General features: G+C 39.5%; 2 protein-coding genes across 3 annotated transcripts; one reads left to right on the forward strand and one right to left on the reverse strand.

Moving 5' to 3' along the window:
- Window positions 1-5,278: 5,278 nt before the first annotated feature.
- Window positions 5,279-6,362, reverse strand: LOC116802430 (uncharacterized mitochondrial protein AtMg00820-like). Its single transcript, XM_032726910.1, has 2 exons — window positions 5,711-6,362; window positions 5,279-5,597 (listed from the first exon to the last, which is right to left on the reverse strand). Exons 1-2 carry the CDS (start codon window positions 5,843-5,845, stop codon window positions 5,448-5,450), a joined length of 285 nt encoding a protein of 94 aa, XP_032582801.1. The 5' UTR covers window positions 5,846-6,362; the 3' UTR covers window positions 5,279-5,447.
- A 4,166-nt stretch (window positions 6,363-10,528) lies between these two features.
- On the forward strand, window positions 10,529-12,075 carry LOC116802419. 2 transcript variants are annotated; one of them, XM_032726897.1, is made up of 7 exons: window positions 10,529-10,587; window positions 10,649-10,698; window positions 10,889-11,103; window positions 11,162-11,273; window positions 11,332-11,487; window positions 11,557-11,724; window positions 11,777-12,075. In XM_032726897.1, the coding sequence occupies exons 3-7, from the start codon at window positions 10,897-10,899 to the stop codon at window positions 11,938-11,940; spliced, it is 807 nt and encodes a 268-aa protein (XP_032582788.1). In that variant the 5' UTR covers window positions 10,529-10,587; window positions 10,649-10,698; window positions 10,889-10,896; the 3' UTR covers window positions 11,941-12,075. The 2 variants fall into 2 exon arrangements, with proteins under 2 accessions (XP_032582788.1, XP_032582790.1); XM_032726899.1 differs by lacking the exon at window positions 10,529-10,587 and adding an exon at window positions 10,734-10,839 and having other exon boundaries at window positions 10,643-10,698.
- Window positions 12,076-16,129: the final 4,054 nt, after the last annotated feature.

Here is a 16,129-nt window from a genome sequence, read left to right on the forward strand (position 1 = left end):
CTCCGCTCTCTCTCTCTCGAACAAAAATTCGAGAGAGCCTGGTGCCACCTCTAGAGCCACGCCAAAAAATCGTGTGCCAAAAAATCGTGTGCCAAAAAATCGTATGGCGTTACGCATCTTGATATTCTAGTGTCTTTGCTCATATGCTGTTGTCTACATAGATGATGTTTTTTTCGTAGCTGGCACAAAGGAGGAGGCGATTTCTGTCAAGGTGATGTAGCTATGTAGCGGGGCCGCTTTCACAATATCAATGTGGTAGCCGTTTTTAAGTCAAGAGGTGATAGTTTCCGAATTGAAGGCGGCCTCATTATCGCAATATATTGTTCTGATTCTGGGAAACAAGTTTACGATTTGAAGGAAGGGCCCTGTGACGTCCACTATTCTTCTGGACAGCACTGGTTGCACTATTGTAAGCTTCGAGAACTTGTCAACGTATGTTAGGAATTGCTTCTTATCGGTTGAGCAGATATCAATGTGTAACATTTCGCCAGTGTAGCTTCGTATGGGTGTTTCCTCAACCTCCTGTTTTTTTGTCTGCCTGCCATATTTGGCTTTGGTGCATATTTTGCAATTTGCAACCACTTCCTTTGCTAGGCTGCTCATTTTGGGAATATAGTAATCGCGGAGAACCTGCTTGGTATTCTCCTGAGCCGCCCTGTTTGCACGATTGTGTTCTGTCGTGACAATGTCGAACTGCTCGTTTCTATTTGTAACGTCTATTACAATATTCTTACAATACCGAAACTGCGTAGCCGGGAAATGAGCAATTAAGTCATGTTGAAAACTTGCCAGGGGGAAATTGATTAAGTGGCGAGTTTTGATACGAAACAACACCAAGCTATAATAATTTGGTTTCTGAAACAGTTTACTGGTCTGTCGCTTCGACCGTGTAGGTCAGTGACAGTTCGCTGTGAATAGTCGCAGCGTCTGACTGAACACTCCGACCCATCTATGTAATCTCTTAAGTAAATGACAACCCCCCGGAAGCCAAAACATTTCTCAGCCTCTCGAATGCATCTCTCTGCAAGTCACCGAACTCAATAAGCGTCTTCATAGACATGTGTTTGCTGATAGAGCCATTTTCTCCTTTCAGCAAGCAGGTCAAAGGCCTCGTGATCGACGCGAAGTTTTTAACGAAACAACGGTAATAACTGGTGCACCTCCATTGGTGACAATAAATCCCAGATACTCAACGCTTAGCTTAAAAAAGTGCGTCTTCTCGCTGGATACCTTCATGTTGGCATCACACAGGCTTTTTAAAACCCAATCTATGTGCTTAACATGGTCGTTTACATTTTCAGAAAAAATAATGACGTCATCTACGTAGATATAGCACGATTTTCCAATCTGTTGCCGTAACACGTCATCGATCGGTCTTTGGAAGATGCTTCCCGCATTCTTCAATCCGAACGGCAATACTTTCCGCCGTTTACTTCTCACGGTCATAATCGGCCAAGTATATCTGGTGGTAGCCGGACTTTGAATAAAACGTTGTAAAGTACTTTGGCTTTTCAAAAGTTGTCAGTATCATGGGGATGTTTGGCATTGGGTACTTATCAGCGATAGTTTTTTCGTTAAGTTTCCTAAAGTCTGTAACCAAACGCTTATTTTTGTTCCCCAGCTCATCATGGCCTTTTTTGTCCACAACCCATGTTGGATTGTTGTACGGTGACCTTGAGGTTCTAATAATGCCTTTCTGCAGTAAGTCTGCGATATCTCGCTTAACAAACTCAGATACACCCATGGGAGGCGGTTATAATTTGGAATATACCGGCTTATCATCAGTTGTGCGAATTGTGGCAACAACAGAAGTGTTAAGGCAGTGCCTCGTTAGAGGCTGAAAATGCCTTAGATCTGTTTGCTATCATGTTTCGAAATTGAACTTATACAGGCTCCGGTACGGCAAGTAATTTACGTTAGTAAAATTTACATTGTCGTAATTATGATGCTGAAGCTTGTCAGAAACAGAACCATAATTTATTGTACCTTTCTCTGCGCCGAGTTTTACTCCCACTTGAGCTATCAGGTCAAATCATATAATACCATCGAACGGTGTCAGCGCGTCTAAAATGAAGAGCGCGGATGTTTTTCCAAAAATATTCATTAAACATTTCTGGTGAACGCTGTTAGAACCATTGGAACTAACTGTGAAAGGGGAATAGACCGGCACATCAATGAACGGCAAGCGGGAGCGCTCCCTAACAAATTGATCTGATAATTTATCCTCGCCTATCTCGGTAACGGACGCTGCGGCCGCGCATATTCATAATATTCGTTGTAATTTTTATCGTCAGCCTGTTGCATGGTATTCTGCAATCTCTGACGCCTTTGACCGGTCATACGTGCGGAGCCAAATCTTTTATGCAGGCTCACCGCTTCCAAAGGAAAGCTGGCAGAATTGAGTCCTGCTGGAGCCTAACTCCATAGGTTGAGGAGATTGATTACGGTAGCTGCCCGTGTTCTAGGCAGAACTACTTCTGCCCTTTTTTCCCTTGGCCATCTTCGGCCATGCTATGTTTTCCCTGCGGTTTCCTTGGGCGGTTTTGGTTCCTTCGGTGCTTATGTGTAAGTGCGTTGTCCTTCAAAGCCTTTGCATATGTGGCAGCAAAGGTGGTGCGCTCTATGGTAGCCTCGGACTCCCTATTCTAAAGCTGAGGGCAAATACTTCGCTGGCAAGACTATGGCCCTCAAGGGTTTCCTAATACCAGCAATAAATGCATGGAGAGCATCCTCTCTAACTTCATTATTAAACAGAATAGCACTGTCCAGTTAGTGTGTTATAACGATCTTGTTTGTTATTAGCGTTAATCGTTTCTCTACGTCGTCGTAGTATTGCATTATGCTAAGTTCTCCTTGCTTAACTGTTTGAAGTCCCTGCCTAAGGACACGCAGCGACGTTTTGTCCGCGTAAGTGCAGTCTAATAGAGCAATAATGGCATCGAAATTTAAGACTGTGTTATGGGCAACTAGTAGCCCTCTAGCCGACCCCCTGATTATATTTCTGATAATCGAAACGGCCTGATAATGCGCTTCGCTACCATAATATGGCTTGAAAATCTCGTCTGCGTCTACGGCAGATTGAAGCCATGACACATATTCATCTTGTTCTCCCGTAAAATCCGGCATGGTCTTCACAATGTCAAGCTTGACCTCACATCGAATGTTTGGGTCTACTGTTATTTTTTGCTTATCTTCCACTTGTGGTGCTTCCTCGCGCAAGTTTTGCATTTGTCGTTTCACCTCATCTAACTGCGACTGGAACGCCTGCATCAACCTAGTTTCTTGCTCGGCTAAAGCCTGACCAACGGCTCCAGATATGACTGCCTGTAATTGGGCGCCGTCCATGTCTGCAGTGTTACCTGTCGTATTAGGACGAAAACCTTCTGATTCTAAATCCCACCCGTCGTCACTATCGTACTCGACCTTAAAGCCTCTATATGCACCTGCCCAACTCATTTACCATTGGTTGGCACCACACAAATTTAATTCTTTCAGAGCACGATTGATCGCTATGCGAGGTGCGATATTTACACGCGCGAGAAATAGAATGCGACGCAAAAAGAAAAAAAATTGTTTATAAAAAAACGAGGGGTCTTCACGGAAGAATAATTATTTCCTATTTATTCTTTTGGGCAGCACCAAAGACACTAGAATAACAAGATACGATTTTTTGGCACACGATTTTTGGCAATGACTGTGTCCGCACTTCGTTCCCCAAGATATGACTTTTGCAATAAACAGTTTTCATATTTTTATTCATTTTAAAATTTATATTTTCCACTACGTTTTATTTGAATGAAATATTTTTTTCTCAATGAATAACTTCTTTTTGGAAAATTTATGTTTTAAATTACAGTAGTTATAATAATTTCCATTGCATTTGCTTTAATTACTTGACTTAATATTAATGTATGTAAATGACCCATTTTTAATATTTAAAATTAAAATTAGATTCAGTTTATATATTTTGTGAAATATTTAAATTTGATATTTTTAAAAAGTGCGCAATTTTAGGTGGAAAATAAAGCGAGCCAACTTTTTGGTTTTCTTTTTAATTTCTCCTCGATTTTTTTGAAATTTTTGCTTTATAAACGAGTTTATACTAAATTAAAGCCGTTTTGTTGCAATAGAAAAGCAGTAAACAAAAACTCGAAGGTCATATAAATATAGGACCCCATTGCAATTGTAATGGCCTCCCCGTGGTGTTTCCTGGGTACCGATTATTACATATATTACATATAATTAATTATTAACATAAATATAAATATGTAAACGGTAGCTAATTCGAGCGGAGATTTTAACAATCGAATATTAAAAAACTTTAAAATTATTATTCATTTGAGTACTCTATTAGAACTAAAGTAGTAGGTTACAATATGACTGCACGCAGGCAGTTGACAGCATAAGAAATAATATATAATAGAGTCTCAGTGTGACTTCAAATTAAAGAGTTGGCCTTACGATTGCGTTGCTACATAAATACATACATAAATGTAAGACTCCTTCTCAACGCAATATGTCAACCTCTACATGCAAGTTGCTTATTTAATATTACATTTAATATTCATTTGAAAAAAATCAATCTCTACTCAATACAACAATCAATACAATTCCATCATTTTTATGCATCTCTCATGCTTAACTCTATTCAAATTCTTTGTAATGTATCGATATCATGTTCTCTGTTGGCACACACTTAATTTTCATTATCTTTTCCTTACTACGTTTTTTTTTACTAAACATTGCGTGCTTTGAATATCGCCATAAATCTGCACTTGGAGATTTCTAAAGCCCATCTCATTTATCAGCTTTCGCACATAGGCAGCCTCCCTCGCCGCAGTCGAGAGCGCTTCTCCGCTTCTGTGCTACTTTGAGCAACCTTCGATTGTTTTTTTTAAGCCCATGTAAAAACAGCTCCAGCAGCAATCAATACCCAACCGCGTCGACAAACAAGTGTATTGATACACCAGTACGCTCGTAATGCATGTTCAAATCAGTTGTACCTCTTAGATATCTCCCGCTTAGCAGCAGCTTCATGCTCCTTATGTGGGTCTGCATTCTGCTGTGCCAGTTTAGTCACAGAATGCAATTTATTAGGGCGAGTTATTAAAGACTGGTAAATAACTTTATCTATCCTCTGGCACTCGACCCTGTCACATTTTACTTGGTATCCAGCTTTTAGGCGTATAACGTTTGGCTTCCAGTCCTTCATCTTGTAGTCATTCGATGTACATTCTCTATGTACTGCTTATGACAATTAGACGCTTTATTTGCACAAGTTCATCCCTGCTCGAATAAGCAGACGATACGTAGGCAGACGATACGTCCATTTGGTGCATGTACAAACTATTCTCAAATGCCAGAGCAATGACAAGCTTGATAGACGAATAACGTGCCATAGGAGAGAACGTCTCCGTAAAATTAACGCCATATCGCTGAGCGCATCCCTAAGCAACTAGTCGAGATTTTAGCCGCTCTACTTGGCCCGTCTTGTCACGCTTCACTGCAAACACCCATTTCGATCCGATAGCTTTCTGACCCTCTGAGAGATCCACCAACGTCCAGGTTGCATTGGCTTGAAGACTCTCCATCTCCTTCTGCAAAGAAGCACTCCATTCAGCAGAATTATCCATACTCATTGCCTCGTTCACACTCGTAGGGACGGGGACTTCTTCAGCATACATTGTATTGACCATATTGTACTGCTTACGTGGTCGTCCGGGTAAGCCAGTGTACACATTCTTTGGTCACCCACGACCTCTCCATTCAGCTGATTCGGAAGAAAGCCCATCAAAAGAAAGCTCGTCTCCTTCTTCATAAAGGTTCTCGCCGACAGGTGCATCATCGTCTTGGTCAGTAGACAACTGGAATGGCTTTAAGCTTCTCAAGTTGAACGTTGGAAGTACCAGAATCTTGTTCGATCCGAGCACAGTCATCATGGTCATTCTCAAATACAATGACGTCCCGACCCACACAGACGTTTCGCTTGCTAGGATTATACAAACGATGAGCTTTCGAAATTTAAGAGTATCCTACCAAAACATGCTCCTGGCCTCTTGGAGCGAACTTCTTTTTCTGGGTTTTGTCCAGCACGACAGTTTTAGACCCAAAACCCTTCAAGTGTGACACTTGACACTCTTCCCTGTCCATGATTCAAATAAAGTCATTCCTGGTAAAGTAGACGTCTCGGCGCGATTGCGTAGATATGCAGAGCAGCATGCTCTGCAGCATGCAGAATCATACTTCTAGCCATTTCTACTAGAGTTCGGTTAGCAAGTTCCGCCCCCCATTTTGATGAGGTGTGTGGAACCAAAGACACTAGAATAACAAGATGCGTAACGGCCATACATTGGTTTGGCACTATGCAGCCACTTTTTTGGTGACGGCCAAAATTGATCTCTGTACGCTCGCTTACGCTGAGAGCGTAAGAAAACTAAAAATAGAATTTACTTGCTTTTGTGAGTAAAATCAAGAGACGAGAACATGTAAATGTGTGTGTACTTGTGCTAGAAGACGATTTTCGGGCCGAAATCAATTCTGATCGAAGATTCAAATTTTAAAAATTTGGAGTTTTGGCTAATTTCGTAGCAATATGATGAAATAAAATAATAATTAAAAATTCACTGACTAGTATAATTTTAAAGTTTTTTAAATTCGTTTGTTAAGATCGCCGATCAAATTAGCTACCCTTTACATATTTATATAATAGAAATAATTATATGTAATATATATACACTACTTTTATTTTTGCACTTAATGCTCAACAATAAATATTTTTATACACATTTGTTTTTATTATTTTAAAAAATATTTCAAAAACTTTAATGTGTATTTTACAAATATTAAAAAAATAGATCAGATGGTGCCTTTAGTTTTCCGAAGTATTAAAAATTTAAGAATAAGAATTTATAAACTAAATAAAAATATGAAAACAGTTTGTTGCAAAAGACATATCTTGAGGCACGAAGGTCCGCACTTCGAGCACTCAACAATCATTGCCTTCTTAATTTTTCTCACTTCGCAAGCTCAATACCCTAATGACAAGTATTCTAATATAAAGTCATTTTCGAAATTTATTTTGTGATGTACATAGAGTCGGCTATTACTATTTCTAAGCTTTATTTAAATAATAATAACCTTAAGGCAATGCAAAACAAGAATTTTTCGCATGGTGCCAATTGATAAAAAATAATATAGATTTAAAGTCAACGAACTTCTAAGGTGAAGGGCATATTTTGTCAAATTTACAATGCATGAGCATACGTGTGCACACATACAGTTGTCTGCTATGACAGTATTCGTAGAAAAGAGCTGTTTGCTGTAGCGCTCTCCGCTCTTTCTCTCTCGAACAAAAAATCGAGAGAGCCTGGACCCACCGCTGGGGCCACGGCCAAAAAATCGCGTTTTGTATGGCGTTACGCATCTTGTTATTCTAGTGTCTTTGAATTTGCATTGTGCATGTCACGGAGACTTCACCTATACAACTTATAAGCACAGTATTATTTATTATTTTTGCAATGAACTTATCTGCTAATTTTTCTTTCAATAAGGAACACTCAACTCCTGAATCAAAAAAGTATGGAACGGGCTCACCCATTTGGTGCAAATTCCCTCTTGGATTGACAACGGCGCACATATCCACTCGTTTCTCAGCCTGGCTTAACGATGTTGTGCACCTTGTTGCAATATGCCCCAGCTGTCCACACTTGTAGCACTTTATGGTTGACATGTCCCTCTTTGGAGTAGAGTTGCTGTTTGAAGGGTTACTCTTCGAAATCTTCACTTCTTCAGCCATTCTGTTTCGGCACTCTGCGAACTGATGGCCAGGTTTGGCACAATAGTGACACTTCATGCGTGATGATAATTTCTGCTCCTTACGTTCTGGAGCACTAGCACAGTCTGGTGACTTTTAGTCATTGCGTTTAGCAAAAGCAAAGGCACGCAGTTGTTTTTCCAATTCGCTTCGTGTCTGGATATTCGTTGTGAATAATATACGCTGCAGTCGGTGGTCTATTTGAGCTACATGTGCGAGCACGACCGATACAGCAATTTCTTCATTGCTCATTTCTTTCCACTTCGAGTTCAATGCCGTTAGTTGTCTGCTGGCATATACAGACAAACGCTCATTCGCTCTTGGGCCATAGTTATACAAGTTAGCACCAAAAGAATTCACAACAACAATCTACGAAGGCTTTCACGCGCATCCGGCCGTGCACCAGCAGTAACCAATAAATGCAAGATCAGCGTCTGGAGCGCTTACGTGGTAGCGACGATAGCAGAGTCAGCAACGGAGTTGGCACTGACGCTAGCAGAACTTCCTTTTTGTGAAAATAAACAAACGTTTACTTTAACTTACATGTTTAACAAAATGGCTGCCGGCGTCTGTACACTATCATATAGTTGTGTAAATAATTCTAGGAATTCTGGCCACTTTATTCCACCATAGCAAATCTGGGATAACCATTGGAATGCTCCTCCTTTGAGTTGCTCATGAGTTGCCTAGTGCCATAACCAAAGCGCTTCCTTCCAACACATTTTCTGCCATAATTATATGAACAGTTTTGCGCCATGCAGCTACATCTGCACTTGCAGTGTCTGGATTAAACTTTGGTAGCGTAACTTTGCTGGGTTGCGTCCTCATTTTGGAAGTCTGCATAGATTTAATCAACTCCATGAAATTTTTGCTTTCCGATTCGAATAATGCACGCCACTGATCTCTGGAGAGGTCTTGGGAGTAGGCCGATCCCACTTCTGATGACGGAGAAGCAGAGCGCGTCTTCTCTTCCACTTCAGTATCCATATTGTGCAGCACAGTAAGTCGCCTACTTGTTGTTCGTTCTATCGTTCTCACTAGACTAATTTACTCAAGCTCGCTCTCTCGATGCTTTTCTTCTATTGCTCAATTTCAATCAATTATTTCATCATCCTTACTTTGTCTCCACGAAACTCTACAAAACAACAACAGGCGCCATGCTCATTGAATACACGCACAAATGATGCTCACTTAACAACGGAACGCTTTCCGTGTATTTTATTATTCGCTACTTATTCTTAACGTAACAAATGAATATCATTATTTCGGATACATTCAAAAATAATACGTTAGATCTACTCAATCTCCGACATATGCGTAGTTCTGCTAAAAGACGATTTTCGGGCCGAAATCCATTCTGATCCAAGAATCCACGAATTGACATATTTGAAGTTTTGACCAATTTCGTATAAATATAATGGAATAATATAATGATAAAAAATTCACGCCGTGACTATTTTAATTTTAAAGTTTTTTAATATTCGATTGTTAAAATCTCAAAATCAAAAAGAAGCATTACATTGAGAAAAAAATATTTCATAAAAATAATGCGTTGTAGAAAATAAAAATTTATAAAATAAATAAAAATATGAAAACTGTTTGTTGCAAAAGTCATAACTTGAGGAACGAAGTGCGGACACAAGCACTCACCAATCATTGCTTTATTAATTATTGACAATTATTCTAATCAATTTTGAAATTTATTTTGTGATATTATGTACATAGATTCGGCAATTACTATTTCTAAGCTATATTTAAATAATAATAACGTTAAGGCAATGCAAAACAATAATTTTTTACATGGTGCCAATTGATCAATAATAATATAGATTTAAAGTCTAAGAACTTCTAAGGTGAAGGGCATATTTTGTCAAATTTACAATGCATGAGCATGCACAGTTGTCGGATGTCACTGTATGCGTATAAAAAGTCTGCTAGCTGTACAGCTCTCCGCTCTCTCCCTCTTGAACAAAAATTCAAGAGAGCGTGGAGCCTCACCGAAAAAGCCGTGTGCAAAAAAGTCCGTATGGCGTTACGCATCTTGTTATTCTAGTGTCTTTGGTTAAAGGGTATACTAGATTAGATTAAAAGTATGTAACAGGCAGAAGGAAGCATTTCCCATGTTAGCCCATGTTGCCACGCCAAACACAAAAAAGTTTTTGCCACGCCCACTCTAACGCCTAAAAACCGCCTTAAACTGCCACGCCCACATTTGTGAAAAATTGTTGTATATTTTTTCATACATGCAGTCTTGTTAATTTTTATCGATTCGCCAAAAAACTTTTTGCCACGCCCAGTCTAACGCCCTAAAACCGCCCAAAACCGCTTCTTTGATATTTTTTCATAATTTTTTCAGTCTTGGAAATTTCTATAGATTTGCCAAAAACTTTTTCCACGCCCACTTAACTCCACCAACATCCCAAAACTTCCACGCGCACAATTAAAAAAAAAGTTTTGTTATACTTTCATATATGTGTTACTATTGTAAATTTCTATCGATTTACTAAAGGACTTATATCTCCAATATCTCCGATATCCCAGAAAAAGGCCGAAATTTTGCGTTCGCATTTCACTAGCTGAGTAACGGGTATTTGATAGTTCGAGAAGTCGCCTATAGCATTATCTCTTTTTTAAGTTTAATTTTTTTGTTAAGAGTGGTAGATTGAGTTGAAATATTTGCATAGCAAAGTATTTTTTAAGTAATATTCCCGTTTGTTAGATGGTGTGAGGTTTGTGGATGGATGTTTATCGCATATCCAAGGAAAATGGCAAGAGTAAACGTGGCAATCTGTTTTACAATCAGTATGTAAAATATTAATCTTCTTGTGCTTATAGTTCCTGAAACCTTGATGTAAATACGGGCAGGACATGGCCAGATGGACTCGGTTAGTGATTCTGATTAAGAATATGTACTTTCTAGGTAGACGGAAATAAGTTATCCAACGAATCTGGACAACGAATCCCCTCATCGTAATCCTTTATTAAAAATGAAACAAAAAAATTAATATTTTATTTAACATAAAAATGTAAGAAAAATGGTTCTATAAACATTTTATATTAAAAACAACATTCTAGGAACTAAAATGCATTCAGTTGGCATTCATTCCGCAATGGCGATCAAAAGGCAACGGAAACGTCGAGATGAACAAAAAAGGGCGCGAGAAAGACGTTATAGCACGCAAAGTTCTGAAAGCGGGGAAACATTTCATTCTCCAACAGGATCCGTGAGGCGAAAATATCACCATCCTCGTCATGCAGTTAGTTCTGGCCCGGGAATGCTTGACAGCCAGGTTTATGTTTAAAATAATAAAATAAGTAAAATTTATGATATTTATCGTTTAAATATAGGTAGTTACTAGTATTGGCATGTTGCATATAGGTATTGTATTCGTTGTGTTTGGAGTTTTTCTTTGCGGCGCTGGTATTATTCCAGACGAAACTATGTCATGGAAGTTATTTAGTAAGTAATTTTAACAGAATATTCTTTTTTTATTTGCTGCATATAATCGATTTCTTAGGCTCAAGCTCAGCCTGGTGGAATGAAGTAACTTGCACAGGATTATTTTCTCTTGGATTGGGACTGTTTTTACTAATTTTAAACTGTCTTATAAGTCGAAAAGAGGAGGAGGATCTTGAAGACTATGTGCAACGTCAACTAACTCGATCTCGCTCTGGTAATATAATATTACTTATGTAATAATTCTTATGTAAAATATTTGTTAAAATAAATACATAACTTTCAGGACACCGACTTGAAAGAGATGTTGAAACTGGTGTTTTGACAACGCGCCATGCACGCAAAGCTGTTGCCTTACAAAAGGGCGGACGTATTAACTCTCCTACAGATGTTTCCGTCGTAAATTGCGGCTCTTCAGAGAATATGTGCAATGGACCGATAGTCGTCCATAATGGTAAAATAATTAGTATCAGCTTATAGAAAGCAGTAATTAATATAGTTTTTAGTTTTAAACAGTTCTGATGCTATCCTTGAAAAAATTGTGGAGGAGGATAATACTTATTTAAACGACCGCAGCTCCGGAATATCTCCGATTGATTTAGAAAATGATAAGAAACAGCTCTTAAGAAGAGAATCTCTAAGTGACGCAATCAGTATAACGCGTATTTAAGAAACTTAATTTTTTACTCCTTACAAACAGTAAATGAACAGATAGAAATAATTTTTTTTATATCTAATGGTTTTATAATACAATAATCATATATCCTCTTTGTCACTTACGATTGAATACATTTAATAACACTAACACTGCATTATCATTATAACATAAAACCGAAATGTGTGTTTTAGTTAAAACAAGAGAGAATGCTATAGTAAAATTCTCCGACTATCGGATACCCGTTTCTCAGATGGTAAAAATGAGAACGCGAAATTTCATAAATTTTCTGGGATATCGATAGATATTGGGGAATGAAGTGAGAAAAAATTTAAAAATTATTGAAAAGTGTGGGCGTGACCGGTTTGACGGCTTTAAGGCGTTAGGGCGTGGCAAAAACTTTTGGCAAATCGATAAAAATTTACAAGACTGATAAGATTATTAAAAAATATCCAACAATTAATAAAAAATTTGGGCGTGGCAGTTTTGGGCGGATTTATGGCTCTAAGATGGGCGTGTTTACAAATCGATAGATATTCACAAGACTAATAAAAATGTGAAAAAATATAACCACATTTTTCAAAAGTGTGGGCGTGGCAGCATGGGTCAATAAACTTGCGCTGAGTCTTTGTCTCTAGAATCTTTATGATTAATCTGAACCTTCTAAAATCAATAGTTCCTGAGATCTCGACGTTCATACGGACAGACGGATATGGCTTGATCGACTCGGCTATTGGTTCTGATCAAGAATATATATACTTTTTATGGTCGGAAACGCTTCCGTCTACCTGTTACATCCTTTTCAACGAATCTAGTATACCCTTTTACTCTACAAGTAACGGGTATGATAAGAGAAGAAAATGGGAGCTCGAAGTTATCGGGAAGCTATCAATGAATCGTTCGATACGTGTTGATTATATTATTTAACGATCTTTTGGTGCAAAAAGTTAGGATAAGTGCGTTAAATGAATACCCTTCTTAGAAGATAGAAGATTCCTAAATTTTAACTTTGTTACATGTCATCTTTGGAGGCAGTTAAACTCTGTGGCACCTCGGGTGTGCAGCAGTATCTTCGTTATCTGAGTTCCCATCTCTCACGATCACTCTATTAGTTTCGCACCTACACCCTAGGCTTATCGTTCAGCTGTTCGCTCTGCAATTAAGTCGCTCATTATCATTCGCTTTTCGTTACCTATACATATCGCATCGGTGCAAAATCTCGTTCGCTAAGCCCAATAATATCTTTCGAAATCACTAAATAAACCTCGTCCTTTCATCATTAAAAATATCTAATGAAAAAGCGTATTGTCATTGACGACGTGTGTGTCACCTACAGGTCCTGCTGCGAACAGGATGCTGTTGACGGCATCCAGGACTTCGCATCAACATTTGCGGAATGGGCAAAACGCTGGAACATTGGCATTAATGGTGACAAATCTGCGAATGTGTGCAGCAGCGACAAAGCACTTCTGGCTAATTAATTCGGGAAGTAAATTGTCACTCTCCAACAAGGTGACAATTTACAAGCAAATTATAGCGCCAATATGGAAGTATGGTTGACAGATTTGGGGCTTGGCTTGCGACAGGCAAATTCGCCGCATTCAGGCTGCCCAAAACAAAATCGTCAGGACGATTACCGGCTGAGAATGGTACGTAAGGAACTCAACCCTGCACAAAGACCTCAAATCGCCTAGCCAAGGCAATGTCCAGAGCCTGCCCACCAAGAAGGCTCCACAGGAGACAGCCGAAGGACCTCATCATACGGTCCCCCTTGACGATATCCAGGAGATGATGCTCTCATATTGTTATAATGTTAATTGGAATATTTGTATTATTGTTTTGTACAGCTAACTCTTGTTAGCCGGCGCGCCTGCGAGGGCTGAATTAATAGAGACCAAGGTGACAAAGGGGTTTTTCAGCTACCCCGTATGCCTTAATAAAGTACAAAAAAAAAAAAAAAAAATTATATTTGACCTATTAAACTAATTTACTATAGCGATTAATATTTATGAACGTGCTAGTTTTGCAAGTGAACGCATGTTAGTTTTGCAAATTAAGAATAATTCAAATTTTGTGCCTACTTCTATCTATTATTAACTAAGTGATCCGGCAGACGTTGACCCTCACAAAATTTGTATTTAAACAGATGACTTTTTGGACTTCTTTCTATACAAGGAAATTGTTGAGGTAATAATCTTTTTTTGTCATTGCCACTAATGTCCACACACCTCCCAAAACAGTCATGTCCAGACTTTTGAACAATTATTAATTTTTGTTTTTTCATTTTATTATTATTACCGATATTTCATAAAATGTTAAAATTTGTCGTTCACACTTCAATCTGAGTAACAAGTATCTGAAAGTCAGGGAACTCGACTATACCATAATCTCTTGCTATGATATGAGATTATAAAATTGCATATTTTAATAACTTCATATATTTAAATTTGAAAAAATTTGAATGTGTAATTTCTATGCAGTAGTGAAGGTAACTTCGAAATTCGGAAGGGGATATGTGAAGGAAATTATTTTGGCTTTATATTTTATATTTTGAAATAAACCTAATTCTTTTTCTATGATTTAATAAAACATTTTAGCTAAGACATGCAAATGTAGAATCACCGAAGTCAAGTGCCTTTCAAATTAAATAATCGTTACACACACACAAAACATTTCTATAGCCGTTACTCGTAGTGTATACAGTTTGTTGACCCCTTTTACCCCACCCTCTCTTGCGCCCACAAATTGCGCAAAACTCCCACGGCTACAATTTTGAAAAATATATTGATATTTTTTTATGTTATTATTAGTCTTGTAAATTTTAATCGACTTAAAAAAAAAAAAAAAATATGCCACGACCAGTCTAACGCTTAATACTGCCTTTTTCACCCTTTAGAAAAATGTTTTGATTTTTCATCGTTTTATTGCTGTTTAATAGGTGCTTTCACTAAGAGTTTCCAGTGTTGGAAGATTAATTCTACTATCTGCACTCCGACGCCCTTGTCATCATATCCAAAGCGCTTCAGATAGCTGCGAAAGCAACCGTGCCCACTGATCATCTGCGTTGGATGGAACGTTATTTCGCCATGCTTCCGTTCTATCCACGGCTTGAGATTAGGAATCAGCTGCTGCGTCCAGCGACACTTTAGCCCGTTGTTCCACCTGTGCTGACATGTCTTCAGGGTGTGCTGCCTTGCTTCTCCTCGTATTGACCTCTTGGCGCATGGGTTTGGTTGAAGACCACTTTGTCTTCCTGCGCTAATAGGTCTATAGGCGGTATGCTTGCGATCACCAATGCCGCCTCGTTGGACACTGTTCTGAAGGCGCAGCAGATACGTAGTGTCGACAGTCTATGGGTAGCACTTAGGCCCTGAGCGTAGCTTTCTCTTTCAAGCGCTTTTGCCCACACCGGGAGAGCATATAGCATGGTCGCGCGGGTGACGCTCGTCAGCAGCCGTCTACTCGCATGTTTTGGGCCTCGGATGTTCAACATTATGGTTTATAACGCCCGATTTACTCCTGCTGCTTTCGAGCTTGCGTAGGCTACGTGTTGACGGAACGAAAGCCTAATGCCTATCATGACTGCCAGGTACTTAATAGCCCGAGAGGAGGACACCGAGGAACTGCCTACTTCGGCTGTGGCCGTCTCCACTGCCTTCCTGGAGCTAATCAGGACAGCCTTCGTCTTTTCCGGCGCCAGCTCTAGCCCCATTGAGCTGAGCCATTGTTCAATGGCCCTGATGTTTTTGTTACACTTTTTCTCAGCCTTACCGGGATGCTTGTCAACAACGAGCAAAGCCACGTCGTCCGCGAAGCCTACGATCTCGCTCCTCCCAACCAGCGGTAGGCGAAGTATCCCGTCATACATGGCGTTCCACAGAAGTGGGCCGAGGACCGAGCCTTGCGGGACTCCACCGGTGACCTGGTGCCTGAAGACTCCTTCCGACGACTCGCACAGTAGGACCCGATCAGAAAAATAGCTGCGAATGATCCTGACTAGGTAGGCTGGGACGCTGAAGCCAATTAGTGCCTCTAGGATCCGGTCCCATCTCGCTGTGTTGAAGGCGTTCCTGATGTCTAGTGTGACCATGAGGCAGTACTCTTTGCTACCACCCTTCCATCTGGTGCCGTCGATTGCTTGGGCCGCTACTTCGACCACTCTGTTAACAGCGTCGACGGTGGACCGCGCTTTCCTGAATCCAAA

This window comes from Drosophila sechellia, unplaced genomic scaffold, assembly GCF_004382195.2.
Source record: "Drosophila sechellia strain sech25 unplaced genomic scaffold, ASM438219v1 2R_2, whole genome shotgun sequence".
NCBI classification, from domain to species: domain Eukaryota; kingdom Metazoa; phylum Arthropoda; class Insecta; order Diptera; family Drosophilidae; genus Drosophila; species Drosophila sechellia.

What these genes read in the sequence shown, in the direction of transcription:
- LOC116802419 (XM_032726897.1), top strand. Translation starts at nt 10,897, where the DNA reads ATGCATTCAGTTGGCATTCATTCCGCAATGGCGATCAAAAGGCAACGG. An exon ending in CGGGAATGCTTGACAGCCAG is followed by an intron (nt 11,104 to 11,161) that starts GTTTATGTTTAA and finishes GTTTAAATATAG; the next exon opens with GTAGTTACTAGTATTGGCAT. An exon ending in ACTAACTCGATCTCGCTCTG is followed by an intron (nt 11,488 to 11,556) that starts GTAATATAATAT and finishes CATAACTTTCAG; the next exon opens with GACACCGACTTGAAAGAGAT.
- LOC116802430 (XM_032726910.1), bottom strand. Translation starts at nt 5,845, where the DNA reads ATGATGCACCTGTCGGCGAGAACCTTTATGAAGAAGGAGACGAGCTTT. An exon ending in TGGCTTACCCGGACGACCAC is followed by an intron (nt 5,598 to 5,710) that starts GTAAGCAGTACA and finishes GCTTCTTTGCAG; the next exon opens with AAGGAGATGGAGAGTCTTCA.